The sequence below is a fragment of the Salmo salar genome, chromosome ssa24, assembly GCF_905237065.1.
Source record: "Salmo salar chromosome ssa24, Ssal_v3.1, whole genome shotgun sequence".
Classification (NCBI taxonomy): Eukaryota; Metazoa; Chordata; class Actinopteri; order Salmoniformes; family Salmonidae; genus Salmo; species Salmo salar.
The window spans coordinates 17,919,360-17,935,360 of NC_059465.1; the positions used below are offsets into that span (position 1 = coordinate 17,919,360).

At 41.9% G+C, this 16,001-nt stretch overlaps 2 protein-coding genes across 11 annotated transcripts in view; both read left to right on the plus strand.

The window, feature by feature from the left end:
- Positions 1 to 401: 401 nt before the first annotated feature.
- LOC106585281 (zinc finger CCHC domain-containing protein 8) lies at positions 402 to 5,799 on the plus strand. Its single transcript, XM_014171335.2, has 14 exons — positions 402 to 590; positions 1,292 to 1,334; positions 1,409 to 1,483; positions 1,589 to 1,694; positions 1,790 to 1,864; positions 1,979 to 2,082; positions 2,365 to 2,430; positions 2,505 to 2,565; positions 2,699 to 2,832; positions 2,980 to 3,122; positions 3,258 to 3,373; positions 3,482 to 3,568; positions 3,657 to 3,762; positions 3,961 to 5,799. Exons 1-14 carry the CDS (start codon positions 425 to 427, stop codon positions 4,854 to 4,856), a joined length of 2,178 nt encoding a protein of 725 aa, XP_014026810.2. The 5' UTR covers positions 402 to 424; the 3' UTR covers positions 4,857 to 5,799.
- A 636-nt stretch (positions 5,800 to 6,435) lies between these two features.
- Positions 6,436 to 16,001, plus strand: part of LOC106585282 (CAP-Gly domain-containing linker protein 1) — a 49,844-nt gene continuing 40,278 nt past the window's right edge. For 6 of the 10 annotated variants that reach the window (XM_014171341.2, XM_014171342.2, XM_045706859.1 and 3 more), the window contains exon 1: positions 6,436 to 6,585. The gene's annotated coding sequence lies outside the window, so the exon portion shown is untranslated. Of the gene's footprint in view, positions 6,805 to 15,760; positions 15,878 to 16,001 lie in introns of all 10 variants that reach the window. The other 4 variants (XM_045706857.1, XM_045706860.1, XM_045706856.1 and 1 more) reach the window with 4 other exon arrangements.

The following is a 16,001-nucleotide window of genomic DNA, read 5'->3' on the forward strand; positions in this document are numbered from 1 at the left end:
GTAAAATATTATATTGTCATTTAAAGAATTATAGATTTACATCTCTTGAACGCAATCAACTTGCCAGATTTAAAAATAACCTTACTGGGAAATCACACTTTGCAATAATCTGAGCACTGCGCCCAGAAAAATACGCGTTGCGATACAGACTAGACGTCATGTTGGGGAGATCTAAAATCGAAAATACTATGTAAATAATCCATTACATTATAACAAAGGTGCATGTAAACAGTTTATCCCGAATACGACCTTAAGCGGGATATGAGCTACTATCCCTAAAACTGTGCGCATATAAACGTGGTCACTATATCCAAATATCTGTTTTTATGGCGTCCCTTGAACATGTGGCATAAAACAACCAATCAACGCTCTTGCGTGATTAAGTTTTGACCTCTGAACTCTGGTCAGCAACAACAGAGTGAAGATGGCGGAGGTTGATTTTGGTGACTGTGAGCTCTTTGAACAATTGGAAGAGAGTATGCCTGTTGCTACTCACATTCGGTTTACGGAGGAGGGTGGAGAGGAAGGCTCTGAGCTCAATGAAAGATTGGAGGAGTGTGAGGAGACAATCCGGAGTCTAATAGAAGAGAATATCCTTGTGTGAGAAGCTAGCGGGTGCTAGCTAGCCACCATGTCTGTGGCCTAACTTTAGCTAGCAAACGAGGCATCTTTATTTCACCGCTCAACCAGTCACTGGTTGGACGTGCCTCTTGACAGCATTTCAGATCACTAACCTGCAAACTATTTAGTCATTGCAGCTAAAAAACATACTAGCTAGAACCCAAGCAAAAAACATCGACAGAAGACTAGGACGCTAACTCCCTAGCCGAATAAACTCAACGATTTACGATGGATTAGAGCGGCAACTAGTGTGGGTGGACTGGAGCGCCGAGATCACATAAAATTAAGTTATCAAAAACTACTGATTTCAGCACCGAAAGAATATCCTGCAATTGCACATAAAACCTTAATTGTATGTGACATCTGACACTCGTCGCCGCTCAAATTCGTTAATCGTGGAGTTGAGTTTAATCTGCTAGTAACTCCCAAATTTGGTGGGGGAATGATAACGTCAGACTAAAACTGTTATATTTAGTCACTCTTGATTAAACACTGCAGGGTTTATGTACAATGTTAGAGGCAGATCCACTTTCCATTCATTCAATTATAAATAGTTTGTGGTTAAAACTGAATAACCTTTTCCAAACAAACTAGCAGATTGGTTGAACTTGCTTGATATCTGTTTTGATCAAAAATGCCACAGTATTATTTTTCTTAACCTATTGTCCACATCAAGAGTTGAAGAGAAAATTGAAAGTTTTCGCAAGGCCAAGGTAAGTTATTGATGCGCTACTCACTACAGGCATAACCTGTGTGTAATGTCCTCATTCAAATGTTTTTCTTCCAGTGGCATTAATGTTGAAAACATCAAGATTGATGGGCCTCTTCTCCAGATCCTTTTCGCAAATAATAGCATCTCAAAGTAGGATTTATTTTTGGTTTCTTAGTAAATTTCTCCAATGATTTTGTAACTTTATTTCTATGTCTATGGGTGTTAACATGTGAACTGTTAATCTTCTTTTCCCAGGCAATGCCGTCAAGAAATTGAAGACTCCATCTGTAGTATTGTTCAGAAACATCAGCAACAGGGAGAAGTTGAAAAAGGAAATCCCTCCGGCAATGTCAACCCTCAGGTACATTTTCGGATTTGGAGATGGTCTTGCTCAAGCTTCAAAGAAAATATGTTTTACAGGGAAAATATTTCACATCTGTTTCCTTCCACATGCAGTCTTCAAGTTTCATTATGGAAGAAGATCAGAAGACCAAGACCTGTGGCATCAAAAAGATTAAGGAGGCCTTCAGTGTGGGTGTTTGTCATTTAAAAAAAATTAAAAATCTAGGTGTCTGTCCCCTGCATGTCTTGTGAAATGCACCATTTGTATTTGTTTGTCTGGATACATTTCTCTCTTTTTCACAGATGGTTGGAAGTGTCCTGTATTTCACCAGTTTCTGTGTGGACAAACTTGGACAGCCCCTGCTTAATGATAACCCCCAGCAGACAGAAGGATGGGAGGTTCCAAAGTATCCTCAACACTGCTTGCTCTGCTCTCTGTGGACAGCCCTGTGTCCTTCAGTCACTTCTTTTTTCTGTAATGACACATTTCAGTGTAGAATCCAGCTTTATTTGTTGGAGAACGTCAACTGAAAAGAAATCTCACTTTTTGAACCATTATCTTTTCTATCTTTCATTGGGTGTATTAATGTACATGGTAGTCGGTATATGAGTAAAAAAGTGTGCTGTTTTGTTACGCACGTTGAAACTACAGTTGCATCATTTAATTGAGTTTCTTAATTGTTGCAAAGATATCAGCAGGTCTTCAGCCAGGTCATCGCCTTAGATGGACAGGAAGTACAGATGAAAGAGAAAAGGTATAGCAGCGGTTTTGTTTTTTATGCAGGAAATATCTGTACATTTTATTGTTGCTTTTGTGCCTACACTACAGACCTAAGCCTTGTTGTTTCAACTGTGGGTTGGATGGTCATCAACTGCGAGACTGTCCTCAGGTAAGTCTTGAATATCATTTGACTTTAATATGTATCTTATAACATGAAAGTTGTTTACTTACCATGGGCAGACAGAAGAGCTTAAAACCAGGTTTGATACCTGATCAACAGCTCTGTTCATTTCCTCTCTTAGCCAAAGGACATGGCCAGAATCAATGAGAAGCGGAAGGAGTTTTCTCAGGGTAACCAGGGCAACCTGAGCAATCAGCGTTACCATGCTGAGGAAGTGGAGGAGCGATTTGCCAGATACAAACCTGGAATCATGAGGTAAGGCGCATTTGAAATGTCTGAAGGCACTGACACAATAAACTAATTTGTTTTCAGTTATTGCAAGGTCTAAGGGAAGTTGTAGAACTAGGGTTTTTGGTATCACAAATCTGTTACCCTTTGCTTTTTGTTTCTGGCATGGATCAGTGAGGAGCTGATGTCTGCACTGGGAGTTGAAATGAACGCTCTACCCCCTCACATATACCGCATGAGGCGGTTAGGCTACCCACCTGGCTGGCTTAAGGAGGCAGAGATGGAGAACTCAGGTCTCACGCTATATGATGGGAAGGGTAAGAGTTCACCCGGAGAGACCATAACCACTTTACTAAACACTTGCTTTGCAGTTTTTGTTGAATCACTGATCTTTCCTGATTCTTAATTAATATTGGGCTGCTGTGTATTTAAATTGTGTTCACCCTTTCTAGTGTCAAAAGATGGAGAACTAACAGAGGTCAACCATGGACAAAGTATTTCCTATGATGTTTCCAAGCTAGTAGATTTCCCAGGCTTCAACATATCTGCACCACCTAGTGTGAAGGATGTAAGTCTTCTTGAAATCAGTTTGCTGGCCATCATTAGGGTACAAGCATACCGATTTTTGCCACCACTTGTAGACCTTTACAACCAACATTTTCCCCCTGACTTTTAGGACTACAGGCTATATGGTTCTATTCCAATACAGCATAACCATATGAGGCAGAATTTTGCTGACTATCTGTCCAACAATTTTCCAATGGTAACTACAATTCTCCTATTCCACATTTTAATAAATTGTTTGTCCACTGTATGTGTGCACACTATAAACTAATATATTTTGCCAATAGCCTGGTGCCAACTGCAATAAGAGACTGCATGAATCCGAATCAACTCCGCAGCAGACGAAGAAAAGGAGATCTGATGCCAGGAGTTCAGATATGGATGTTGATTCAGGTAGCGGTGTTATTATTCCAGGTGTCTGAATACAATGTATAAACAATTACTCTATTGCAACCAGCAGATAATTCTGCTTTTCACTGTCATGACTGGGCGGTCTGTCTGTTTGCAGAAAACAAAAGTCACTTATGTTGTATGTGTGCAATGGCCTCCCTGCTCTGGCAGTGCATAACGCTTGTCAGTGTCTGTTTCCAGACCAGGATACTACACCCCGCCGCCACCGGAGCTCAGACAGCTTCCAGTTCCAGCCCCCGCTGCCCCCCGACTCACCATCCTTTGGTTCACCTCCTCCCTTACCTCATGGTACACCACCAGCCACTCCCACTCCACCCCCTCTTCCTAAGGGAACACCTCCCCCCACACCCACTAATGGTTCACCGGCTCTACGGGGACGCACTGTGGGAGTGGGTGAGGAGTCTGTAGGTGGGGAGGAGGAAGAGCTGACACTGGAGGAGCTGGAGGAGCAGCAGAGGCTGATCTGGGCTGCATTGGAAAATGCTGACACCACCACCAACAGTGACTCTGAGACACCAGCTGTTGGAACACCCCTCCCCAGCTCACCCAGCGTCTCCACACCTGCCCAAGTCGACACTGAAACTGAGATGGAGGAAGGTGAGGCTGAAGATGAGGAAAAGGAGGGATCTGTGGAGGTTTCCAGCCACAACAGTGATGAGCAGATCAGTGTTGATCCATCTTCTAGCAAATGTCAGGATGATGTTGAAGTTAAAGGCAAGGTGGATGAAGATGAGAGCAGCTTGCTGAAAACACCAGTCCAAGAGGAGAGCCCTATGAGTCCTGAAGCTGCTGCAGATAGAGGCAATGTGCTTGCACAGAGGCCCAGCTTGCTGCAAACACCAGTCCAACAAGAGAGCCGTCAGCCAGACCCCTCAGATCAGGATGCTGTCGAGGGAGATCTGTCTGACTCTGTGGGGAAGGTAACAGCCGTGCCTCACCGGAGTAGGTTCGCACATGGCATTATTCCCTTTGAGGAAACGCCAGAATTCACTGAGGTTGCTGAGGCCACCGGGACATACCTTCGAATCCGAGACTTGCTGAAAGGTTCCCCTCGAAATATGGCGAAGAAAAAGTGAAAAGACTGGCTTGAATTAAAATCCAGGGATTCTTTTGCATAAACACTTTTATTTTTTTTATTTTTTAACAAATCTGTGGTATTCATACACTTTTCTTTAAGTGTGCCACAAGTTGGAGCTGAACAGTTTGGTGACTAGTCATTCAAACTTATTTTTAATGGTTTATTTTTTTGGTACCAAAATGAATGTATTTTATGCGTATGAGTTAGCTGTGGTCTATAAAGACGCAAGGTTTTTTAGAATACTTTTTCTTTAAGGAAACCCCATAAGCCAGTTTTGGCGTGTCTGTTTTGCCATTCACATAAAATCATTTTTGTAGCATTGACACCTCTATATTGCTCTTTTAGGTGTAAAGATAAGATTTTATAAAATGTTTTTCCTCTTCTGTTTTTAACATCGATTGATAATTTTTCTATGACTCTTTGCAGTCTTGGCGCCTCTTCTCATGGTTAAAGTAGCCTCCCATTGGCTACTCCTATCAAATTAGGACATATTCATCTTGATTTTAAGTTCATTTGAAACTTGGTTGGATTGTTGAGGTGATTTTTAACTGGATTATTTTAATTCTATTTTGACACGGGAAGTCGGTGTCTTAATTCAGAATTTCACTACAGCAATATGGCTCTGCTTAATATTGCACGTTTATTTAAAAAAAGTAACAACCATTGTATGTCTTTTTGTCAGCATCATAAACTTGGTTAAGCATCTGGTTATTGCTACTACATAATGGCACTAGAGAGCAGCAAAACCTAATTTGACATTTTCAGGTAACCATATTAAATTTGACTAAGAGCAACTTGTCTACAGAAGTGTCAAAGGAGATCGGCCTACTTACTTGGGGTCAATGGTTTGTTTTCGTTATTCTAAATTGGACTGTAATTGTAGTTTTGCCATTGAATGGCTGAATTAAACGTACACAGTATGTGGGAGGCTGCTTGCAGTATGAATTTCTCATGTTTCTGTTATTAAATAGTGTTCAAGGTTATAAACCATTTGGAGGGCTGATTTTAAGGGCCGTGCCCTGATGGTGCTTGATGGAGACAGGCCAAAATTAGATCTAGAAATGGACTGGTCTAAAGCGTTGTTCCATTTCTTTACTACCAGCCCTGCTCTAATATAGCCTTTCATAGAATAAATGATTGGTCTGTACAGTATGTGTTTTGGATGGTTGAAATTGTACAACTGTTCTCTCCAGTCAAACCATCTAATAAGTACGTTATTAGAAAAGAACCCAACTCTTACCAGAATTTGAACGGTAAAAGGAAGCAAGTTCCACACAGGGTTTCAAAATCACTACAGGGAATTGCCTATATGGATTTTTTTAAAAAATATATTTTACAGAAATGGCATGCTCAAAAAATGTTAATCCGAGCAAATGGTCCTAATTGAAGTGTGTAAATGATTTTTCGTTTTGACAGACGAGCAATAATAATGCAAGTTTAGTAGCTTGTTTAAAAAATATATATATTTAGCAAATGGATCTTATAACCTATTGCGTGTTCGTATAACAATTCTGGTAACTTATTGTTCAATTTGTGGTCTAGTATTAGATTTAAAAAAAATGTACTGTCTAAAGGGGCGAGACCATTTTACGTCATTGCATCACTCAATCAGCACCTCGGTCGGACTCGAAACAGAAGGCTTCGGTTGGGGAGACAACTCAGCAGTGTGTGGGATTGTTTCTATCTAGCTTTTTGTCAAAGAAACGGTTCATACGAGAGTGCCACAGGTAAGGATTGGTGAAAAGACTTGCATCCGCTATCTCACGTTAGCTTTATGGTTAGCCGGGCGGGCCCTCCGCCAGGTCAATGAGCCCACAACAACCCACGGAGGAAAAGGGAGTTGCTAAGCCCATCTTAGCTCACGGCTACATCGTTTAGCCTACTGGAGGTAGAAGCCAAGCCAGCCACTACTACCTGGGCCTTCAAGGTTAGCTAGCTAACAACCGGTAACTAACCACATTTTCAGCATGTTTTGATTTGGAGATTATATGTTAACAGAAGACGTGATTTTATATATATATATTTTTTAACCAGAGATCATAATCGCTAGTTCAAGACCGGTTGTCTGTCAGCGGTGACATTGCTGTACGATTCGGCGTTCGGACCTGTGATTCCGTCTATCAGTAGAACTAGTTAACGTTCGTTTCCTTAGTAACGTTAATGGCAACCCATTGTCAGTGTGCCATGTTTGCGTGGCTTAGGAAAGCTAAAATAGTATGAAAACGTAGCAACTGGGTAGCTAACTTTCGGAACGCCATGTATTTGTCAGTTTTCTCGAAACTTCATGATAGCCTTGCTGCGAGCAGAGACGGGAAAATGTGTCATTAGTTTAATCACTGTTTTCTCAAGTGTAATGATAACTTAGTATCGTAGCTAGCGAGCTGAGTTGGCAGGCACAGGCCTGGCAGAGTATAGCTACTAATGTTAGCTAACTCGCTTGTGTAGTTTTTTTGCGAGACGATCTACTAGCAAGTGTTTCAATACATTTAGATTTGGTTAACAATCGAGTTTTCTTCAAGTTCGCATCATAGCACTTTTCGAAGGTACTGTCAAACGATGTCCAGATGTGCCACCTCATCGACCACACTGAAAACAACACACTGGAATGGTAATGCGTCAGTGAGACTATGACACGTGGGAGATGTCCCAGGGAACCGTTCGAATGGACGATCATGAAGAACAACGCAAACTCAACGAACCATATGTCTCTGTCAGCTTGCTTATTTATACCTTGCTAGCTAACTTCAAGGAAATGCTATTCGGTGGTGGAAAAAGTACCCAATGTCATACATGAGTAAAAGTAAAGATACCTTAATAGAAAATTACTCAAGTGAAAGTCACCCAGTAAATTACTACTTGAGTAAGTCAAATTATTTGGTTTTGAATATATAAGTATCAAAAGTAAATGTAACTGCTCAAATATACTTAAGTATCAAAACAAAAAGTGAAAGTATAAATTATTTCAATTCCTTACATTAAGCAAACCAGACGGGATGATTTTCTTGGTTTAATGTATGGATAGCCAGGGTCACACCCAACACTCGGACATAATTTCCGAACGAAGCATTTGTTTAGGGAGCCTGCCAAATGCGAGTCAGTGGGGATGACCAGGGACGTTCTCTTGATACGAATTGGACCACTCCGGGCCTGCTAAGCAATCAAAATGTAACGACTTTTTGGATGTCAGTGAGAATGTATAGAGTAAAAAGTACATTCTTTTTAGAATGTAGTGGAGTAAAATATTCTGACATGGTAGTGATTAAAATCACTTGATACTTTGTACCTAACCTCAGGTCAAGGTAATCTATTCTATGAATGAATGAATTACATTTTAATGTTCGTGTTAAATCGCCAGTTGGCATCCCATCCCTTACTTATGGGATTAATTGACACACAAACATTAAATTGATCCACAGTGATAATTATTCCTGTGTTTTGGTCAGTGCACACTGCATAAAGAATGAAAATAAATCAGTAGATTATGGTTATCTAAGCAATATTAGTAACTGTGTGTTTCAAGCTTTGATTGCTGATTGGCTGACAGCCGTAGTGTATGAGACCGTATACCACAGGTATCACAAAACATTTCTATTTAGTGTTCTAATTACGTTGGTTAGCAATAAGACACCTCAGGGGTTTGCTATATATGGGGAATGGAGGGGATACTGAGTCAGTTGTCCAACTGAATGTATTCAACTGAAAGGAGTCGTCTACATTTAACCCAACCCTCTGAATCAGAGAGGTGTGGGGGGCTGCCTTAATCGACATCCACGTCTTTGGCGCCCGGTTAACAGTGGGTTAACTGCCTTGCTCGGGCAGAACGACAGATTTTTACCTTGTCAGCTCAGGGATTCGATTCAGCAACCTTCCGGTTACTGGCCCAACGCTCTAACCACTAGGCTACCAGCCACCACATGGCCAATATACCACAGCTAAGGGCTGTGTCCAGGTACTCCGTGTTGCGGCGTGCATAAGAACAGCCCTTAGCCGTGGTATATTGGCCATATACCACACCCCCTCGTGTTATTGCTTAAATAATAACCATAGAGTAGTTAAAATAACAAAAACAAATAAATACAGAAAAATGAAACGGAAGACGTGTGTAAAAATATCTGTGACCTTGACTTGGTTTCAGTGCTTGTTTGACACTGATCATGCTCTCAGTTGAAATTCTTCAGTAATGATTAAATGATAAACCTGTTTGGGTGACATTTGATCATGAAAAACATCTGCCTAGTTTTTGGCCTCATAATTGATAGAGTTCAGCAGAATGGAGAACTTCAGGCTTAGGTTTCTTTTTATGCTTGGATCAAAGTCCACAAACAAGGCTCAAGAAGTTTGACCTCTACTGGTAACAGAAGCAGGTGCACCGCCCAAGGTTTATTTGACCTTACGTTCCTCTGTGTTCTGTGCCAGGCTCGGTGGTGGATCTGACCCTGCTCTCAGCCTCAGGGCTGTACTCTGCAGAGGCAGCCAGGCCCTTATATACTCAGGGGAAAAGAGCTCAGGCAGGTTTTAGGTTGCCAACAGTTAACCTGGTTTCCTCACTTCTTGGGCATCTCAGGTGCCCAACAAGTGAGGACTCTTTGGTATTGGCCCTGCTCTGAAAGCTCATTTGAATTGCTAGACTAGAGAAAGATGAGTAACAGAAAGTGTGCCAGTGAGCTCACCATTTATTATTGAATAATATCTATGGCATTGAGTCTGGTGTTTGACTACCATCTCTGATTTACAGCAAAACCATCAACAAACAATAACATAACATACCACTACAAGAAATTAGTTTACAGTTTAATTGTTTTCACATGAATCTGCTAAATGTTAAAACAAACCAGCCAGGCTTGTTTGATCTCATATTTGTTTAATTTTTTGATCCAAGAAAGCGCTGGTTGTCTTAAACTCCTGCTTTGCTCACTGTACTACTGATATTTCAGAATTTAGTCGATCCCAAACTGAGCTGTCTGATGAGGCTATTGTTTACGATTTAATATGTACGATTTCTATGCCTGCTATGATGAAACTGGCCCTTAAAAAATAACAGTTATTTGGTATTACAAGTAAACCCAACAATGCTTTTTGAATGTCCTAAAGTTGTCTTTTTTAAAGTACAGTCAACGCTGGAGGAAAAATGTGTCTGTATTGATGAGCCTATTTCACAACCAAACCATGAAAACAAACGTAGATTTTTTTTTTGGGGGGGGGCATTAGGCCTAACTCAACTCTAGCTCTAGAAGACAAGTGCTGAACCAGGCTGGTTGTGTTCGTGTTGGCCTATCAGAGGTTGTAAGTGGGGAGGTATAGGTATTGGGGGTGGCAGGATCCTGCCTTTTTGTTAACAGCTAATGAAGTGTCTGTGCTCCGCACACCTTCTGCTGCCATCACTAAGGGGGCTATATAATGACCCCCAGTAGATGTTCCTCAAAGAGAAGAGCTGGAGCATGTCTTTAGTGCGTTCAATATGTGGTGGTGGGCAGCAGGGGTGTGTGTAATTCGAATGTGTGATGTGTTGTTCACACTTTCTACAGTCGAACAGTGTACAATATTGGGAAGCGATTTGAGGGAGGACAGGGACATAGTAGGCCTTATGATTGGGCAAATTACCAAGAAAACCTATGAGAGTGCAGATGGCACACAGCTCAGCTCCTTCCATTGTTTGTGATTATAGCCACTCGCTCGGGCAGGCTCTTCAAGAGATGTGGCAGGTGCCAAGGCTCTTCTTTAGGCTAAGCCTGCCCACTGGCTGGTGCACAAGTCAAGACTAGTCAAGTGCTATTCAATAGCTGTCTTTTAGACCAAGAGCCATGAGTCCCATGCTGAGTGTCCCTGCATGTCCCTGAATCTCTTTTTCAGCATGCAATTGTTAACCACACAAAGCATATAGGGCACATTGTTTTTTCTGCACATTGATTTCCCACAGCTTCATGTTGGTTACAGCACCCCACAGAATAAAGTAGTACTAACATGGTTATAGTATTGTAACAAGTTATAGTTACAAAGAAAATATGAGGTTATTTGCCCTGATATTCTTTCATTCCGTTATAGGCCTAATTATATTCTTGGTCTTTTCTTTGGAGGGAAATCGGGCAGGAATCTGCATCAATACACTAGCAACACTGGCATTTCCATTGAGACAATGATGGGAAGAACGGCTTGCTTAGTAAAAGGTTGACGGGACAGCCCATTTCATTGCTATTGTGGTGCATCTAATGCAGAGAAAAGTTGGACTGTGTTCCCTGGCACAGATATTTTGACCTTGTCCTTAGATTTAAAATTCCTGCTAGAACTTTTATTATTATTTTCACCTAGCCTACATTATATTGGACCAGGTTGGTTAGGCAAGTAGTCTTGTCTGATTCTTGTACATTCTACAACCACAGTCTGTTGTAGGATTGAATATTTTCCTTGTATTTAAAAATTTTCCATCCCGAAAATAAATGTATTTTCTCCATGGTAACCCGGTATTTCCCGCTGAAACCGGAAGTGTCATTCAAAGCATTATAAAGCATATAAATAGGCCTGTGTCTGGATTTGATAAGAGCTTTGATCGAAAATGTAAGACTTACTCTACCTGATGCTGATGAGCAAGATGTTAAAGACATTTTAAGGAGCCCTAGCCCAAATTATCATGCCGTGATCCAACACATATGATATAGGCTGTTGCACATTACACAACTAGCTATATGCTCTCTTGGGTAAATAAATGAAACTAGCTCCTGTAGGCTAATCTTTTTTAATGTAAATTGTATTGCTGTGCTGTATTATATGGACTGGAATTACGTACATCGTTCAAACCATGTTAAAGCAGAGAACATGGGATTATAGTGCAGCACATGTAGCCTACAAAGTTACAAGTATAGGCTAGCAAATTTGATTTTCATTTTGAAATATAATAGGGCCTATTTGTATAATTAATAGGCTGACTCATACACAACATGACCAAAAATATGTGGACACTTGCTCGTCGAACATCTCATTCCAAAATCATCGGCATTAATGTGGAGTTGGTCCCCCCTTTGCTGAAATAACAGCCTACACTCTTCTGGGAAGGCTTTCCACTAGATGTTGGAACATTGCTGTGGGGACTTGCTTCCATTCAACCACAAGAGCATTAGTGAGGTTGGGTACTGATGTTGGGTGATTAGGCCTGGCTCGCAGTTGACTTTCCATTAAATCCCGAAGGTGTTCGATGCGGTTGAAGTCAGGGCTCTGTGCAGGCCAGTCAAGTTCTTCCACATAGATCTCAACAAAATTTCTGTATGGACCTCGCTTTGCGCATGGGGGCATTGTCATGCTGAAACAAGAAAGGGCCTCCGCCAAACACTACAGTTGGCACTATGCATCTGCCAAACCCACAATCTTCAGTTGGACTGCCAGATGGTGAAGGGTGATTCATCACTCCAGACAACGCGTTTCCACCGCTCGCTCTCTTTACACCACTCCAGCCGATGCTTGGAATTGCGCATGGTGATCTTAGTCTGGTCACGGAAACCCATTTCATGAATTTCCCGACTAACAGTTCTTGTGCTGACGTTGCTTCCAGAGGCAGTTTGGAACCCGGTAGTGAGTGTTGCAACCGAGGACAGACAACTTCTACATCCTTTAGCACTCGGCGGTTCCATTCAGTGAGCTTGTGTGGCCTATCACTTCGCGGCTGAGCCGTTGTTGCTCCTAATTTTTACTTCACAATAACAGCACTTACAATTGACCAGTGCAGCTCTAGCAGGGCAGAGATTTGAGGAACTGACTTGCTGGAAAGGTGGCAGCCAATGACAGTACCTGTGATTTCTATTGGCTGCTACTGTATTTAACATTCAGAAACAAGAGCTTGCGTACCTCTTCAAATAGTATATTGGTATAAGAAATGCAAAAAACATTTATGTCCAGCAAGCTATTCTAGTCTATCTTTTCCTACATGGGACTCCAAGAGCTAAGGAGCAACACCAGCGATGGCTCAGGTGCGTATTGTGCAAGAGACGGAGGCTATAAGTTAGAAGCTTATTATGTATAACCCATCATTAATTACCTAAATATAAGGCTAATACTGCATTGAACGTATTACCTGAAAGAGGTAGGCTAGGACATTGATATATATACTGCTCAAAAAAATAAAGGGAACACTTAAACAACACATCCTAGATCTGAATGAAATAAATAATCTTATTAAATACTATTTTCTTTACATAGTTGAATGTGCTGACAACAAAATCACACAAAAATAATCAATGGAAATCCAATTTATCAACCCATGGAGGTCTGAATTTGGAGTCACACTCAAAATTAAAGTGGAAAACCACACTACAGGCTGATCCAACTTTGATGTAATGTCCTTAAAACAAGTCAAAATGAGGCTCAGTAGTGTGTGTGGCCTCCACGTGCCTGTATGACCTCCCTACAACGCCTGGGCATGCTCCTGATGAGTAGCGGATGGTCTCCTGAGGGATCTCCTCCCAGACCTGGACTAAAGCATCCGCCAACTCCTGTACAGTCTGTGGTGCAACGTGGCGTTGGTGGATGGAGCGAGACATGATGTCCCAGATGTGCTCAATTGGATTCAGGTCTGGGGAACGGGCGGGCCAGTCCATAGCATCAATGCCTTCCTCTTGCAGGAACTGCTGACACACTCCAGCCACATGAGGTCTAGCATTGTCTTGCATTAGGAGGAACCCAGGGCCAACCGCACCAGCATATGATCTCACAAGGGGTCTGAGGATCTCATCTCGGTACCTAATGGCAGTCAGGCTACCTCTGGCGAGCACATGGAGGGCTGTGCGGCCCCCAAAGAAATGCCACCCCACACCATGACTGACCCACCGCCAAACCGGTCATGCTGGAGGATGTTGCAGGCAGCAGAACGTTCTCCACGGCGTCTCCAGACTCTGTCACGTCTGTCACGTGCTCAGTGTGAACCTGCTTTCATCTGTGAAGAGCACAGGGCGCCAGTGGCGAATTTGCCAATCTTGGTGTTCTCTGGCAAATGCCAAACGTCCTGCACGGTGTTGGGCTGTAAGCACAACCCCCACCTGTGGACGTCGGGGCCTCATACCACCCTCATGGAGTCTGTTTCTGACCGTTTGAGCAGACACATGCACATTTGTGGCCTGCTGGAGGTCATTTTGCAGGGCTCTGGCAGTGCTCCTCCTGCTCCTCCTTGCACAAAGGCGGAGGTAGCGGTCCTGCTGCTGGGTTGTTGCCCTCCTACGGCCTCCTCCACGTCTCCTGATGTACTGGCCTGTCTCCTGGTAGCGCCTACATGCTCTGGACACTACGCTGGCAGACACAGCAAACCTTCTTGCCACAGCTCGCATTGATGTGCCATCCTGGATGAGCTGCACTACCTGAGCCACTTGTGTGGGTTGTAGACTCCGTCTCATGCTACCACTAGAGTGAAAGCACCGCCAGCATTCAAAAGTGACCAAAACATCAGCCAGGAAGCATAGGAATTGAGAAGTGGTCTGTGGTCCCCACCTGCAGAACCACTCCTTTATTGGGGGTGTCTTGCTAATTGCCTATAATTTCCACCTGTTGTCTATTCCATTTGCACAACAGCATGTGAAATTTATTGTCAATCACTGTTGCTTCCTAAGTGGACAGTTTGATTTCACAGAAGTGTGATTGACTTGGAGTTATATTGTGTTGTTTAAGTGTTCCCTTTATTTTTTTGAGCAGTGTATATATATATATATATATATATATATATATATACTCAATCAATCTAGAACAGGATTATCTGTTTGAATGGAATTGATGGAAAGAAAGACTGCGAGAGGGTGCTCACGCGGTGCACTGACTTAAACCAACGGTATTCGAGTGATAGTTTTTTTATTTTTATTGCAGCTGCAGTGTTTTAAAACAGCCTATCTTTACAATGAAAATTAAGTGATCCCTGAAAGCCGGATGGAGATGGGTCAATTAAACGTGCATTCAGACTTTATATTATGAACTATGCTGCAGCAAATGTAGGCCGACCTGTAGCAAAGAGAGACCATGGTAAGATGATAGATCTACATGGATTGTGAACTGCGCTCCAATCTGAGATGGTCTGTACCTACCCTGAGTTTTGTTGTTCCATCATGCAGAGGCCGTAGAGAAGCCAGATTTAGACATTGGATATAATTTAACGCTTCCATTACACGCCATGCTGTTCCTATAAATATTTTATTATAATTTACCGGTTTCTACAGTTATTTATCCCGTGAAAAGAGAGTGGTTTTGTGCTGTAAATCTCAGTAACCGGGTTCCTGCCATTCAACCCTAGTCTGTAGTACCAAGTGGTTAAATACTCTTTTCAAGATTTATGCCCTGAGACAAGTAACTGTTTACAAGTGCATCCATTTCTCTGAGAAAGTGAATTACTCTTTTTGCCCTTCATGAAGGGAATGGGGAAGTGGAGGGTACAGTGCATTGCAATTATTCATAATAAGCAAATTAGAGGTGTCATTTAGTGAGACTTTTTCACCACTAATGTCAGAAAAAGTATATTGTACAGTGAAAAATGCAAGGTCCTTTGCCTTTTTCTTGCATTCAGAGAACTAACTAACTGTCAGAGCGATGCTTCCCTACTGTGCATGGTTTAGCTAAGCCAGATATGCTGTAGATAAGCTCCTGCAACAAGTAATCATACATGGAAGTCGATTATCTCTGTTTTGGGCCCTCAAATCAGTTTCAGAAGTAAATTTGATTTACAGAACACGTCCTCTTCCAGTCCCCACCCATTTCATGTATCCCAACAGAGCACCAAGGTTATGTTTATTTTTACAGTGCCGTCTTCATTGAAAAACTATTTGGAAGTACAATTGAATGTTGGACCAGCAAGCTATCTGATTTTGGATATCTCCTAAATTTACAGCATGCACTGGTGGAGTTCGTTGTGTAAATTCATAATAAGTGCTTTACTTTCCGCAGGTGGCATGTGAACCCAGTGCCATAGGAAACATGTAATGAGACACTAAAATACAAAATGTCTGCACACTACAGGAAGGGGGTCAAACAAGCGGTTCAGCAAATGATCCTGGTTTGAAAGTAAGTTTAAATTTAAACAAATCAAAGTTAATTCATTTAAATTAACCTGTATGGGAATTATTTTAATGAAAATACCCTGACTAGTAACCTAGTTTAAGAAGTTGGTATGGTAACTTTTCCATAG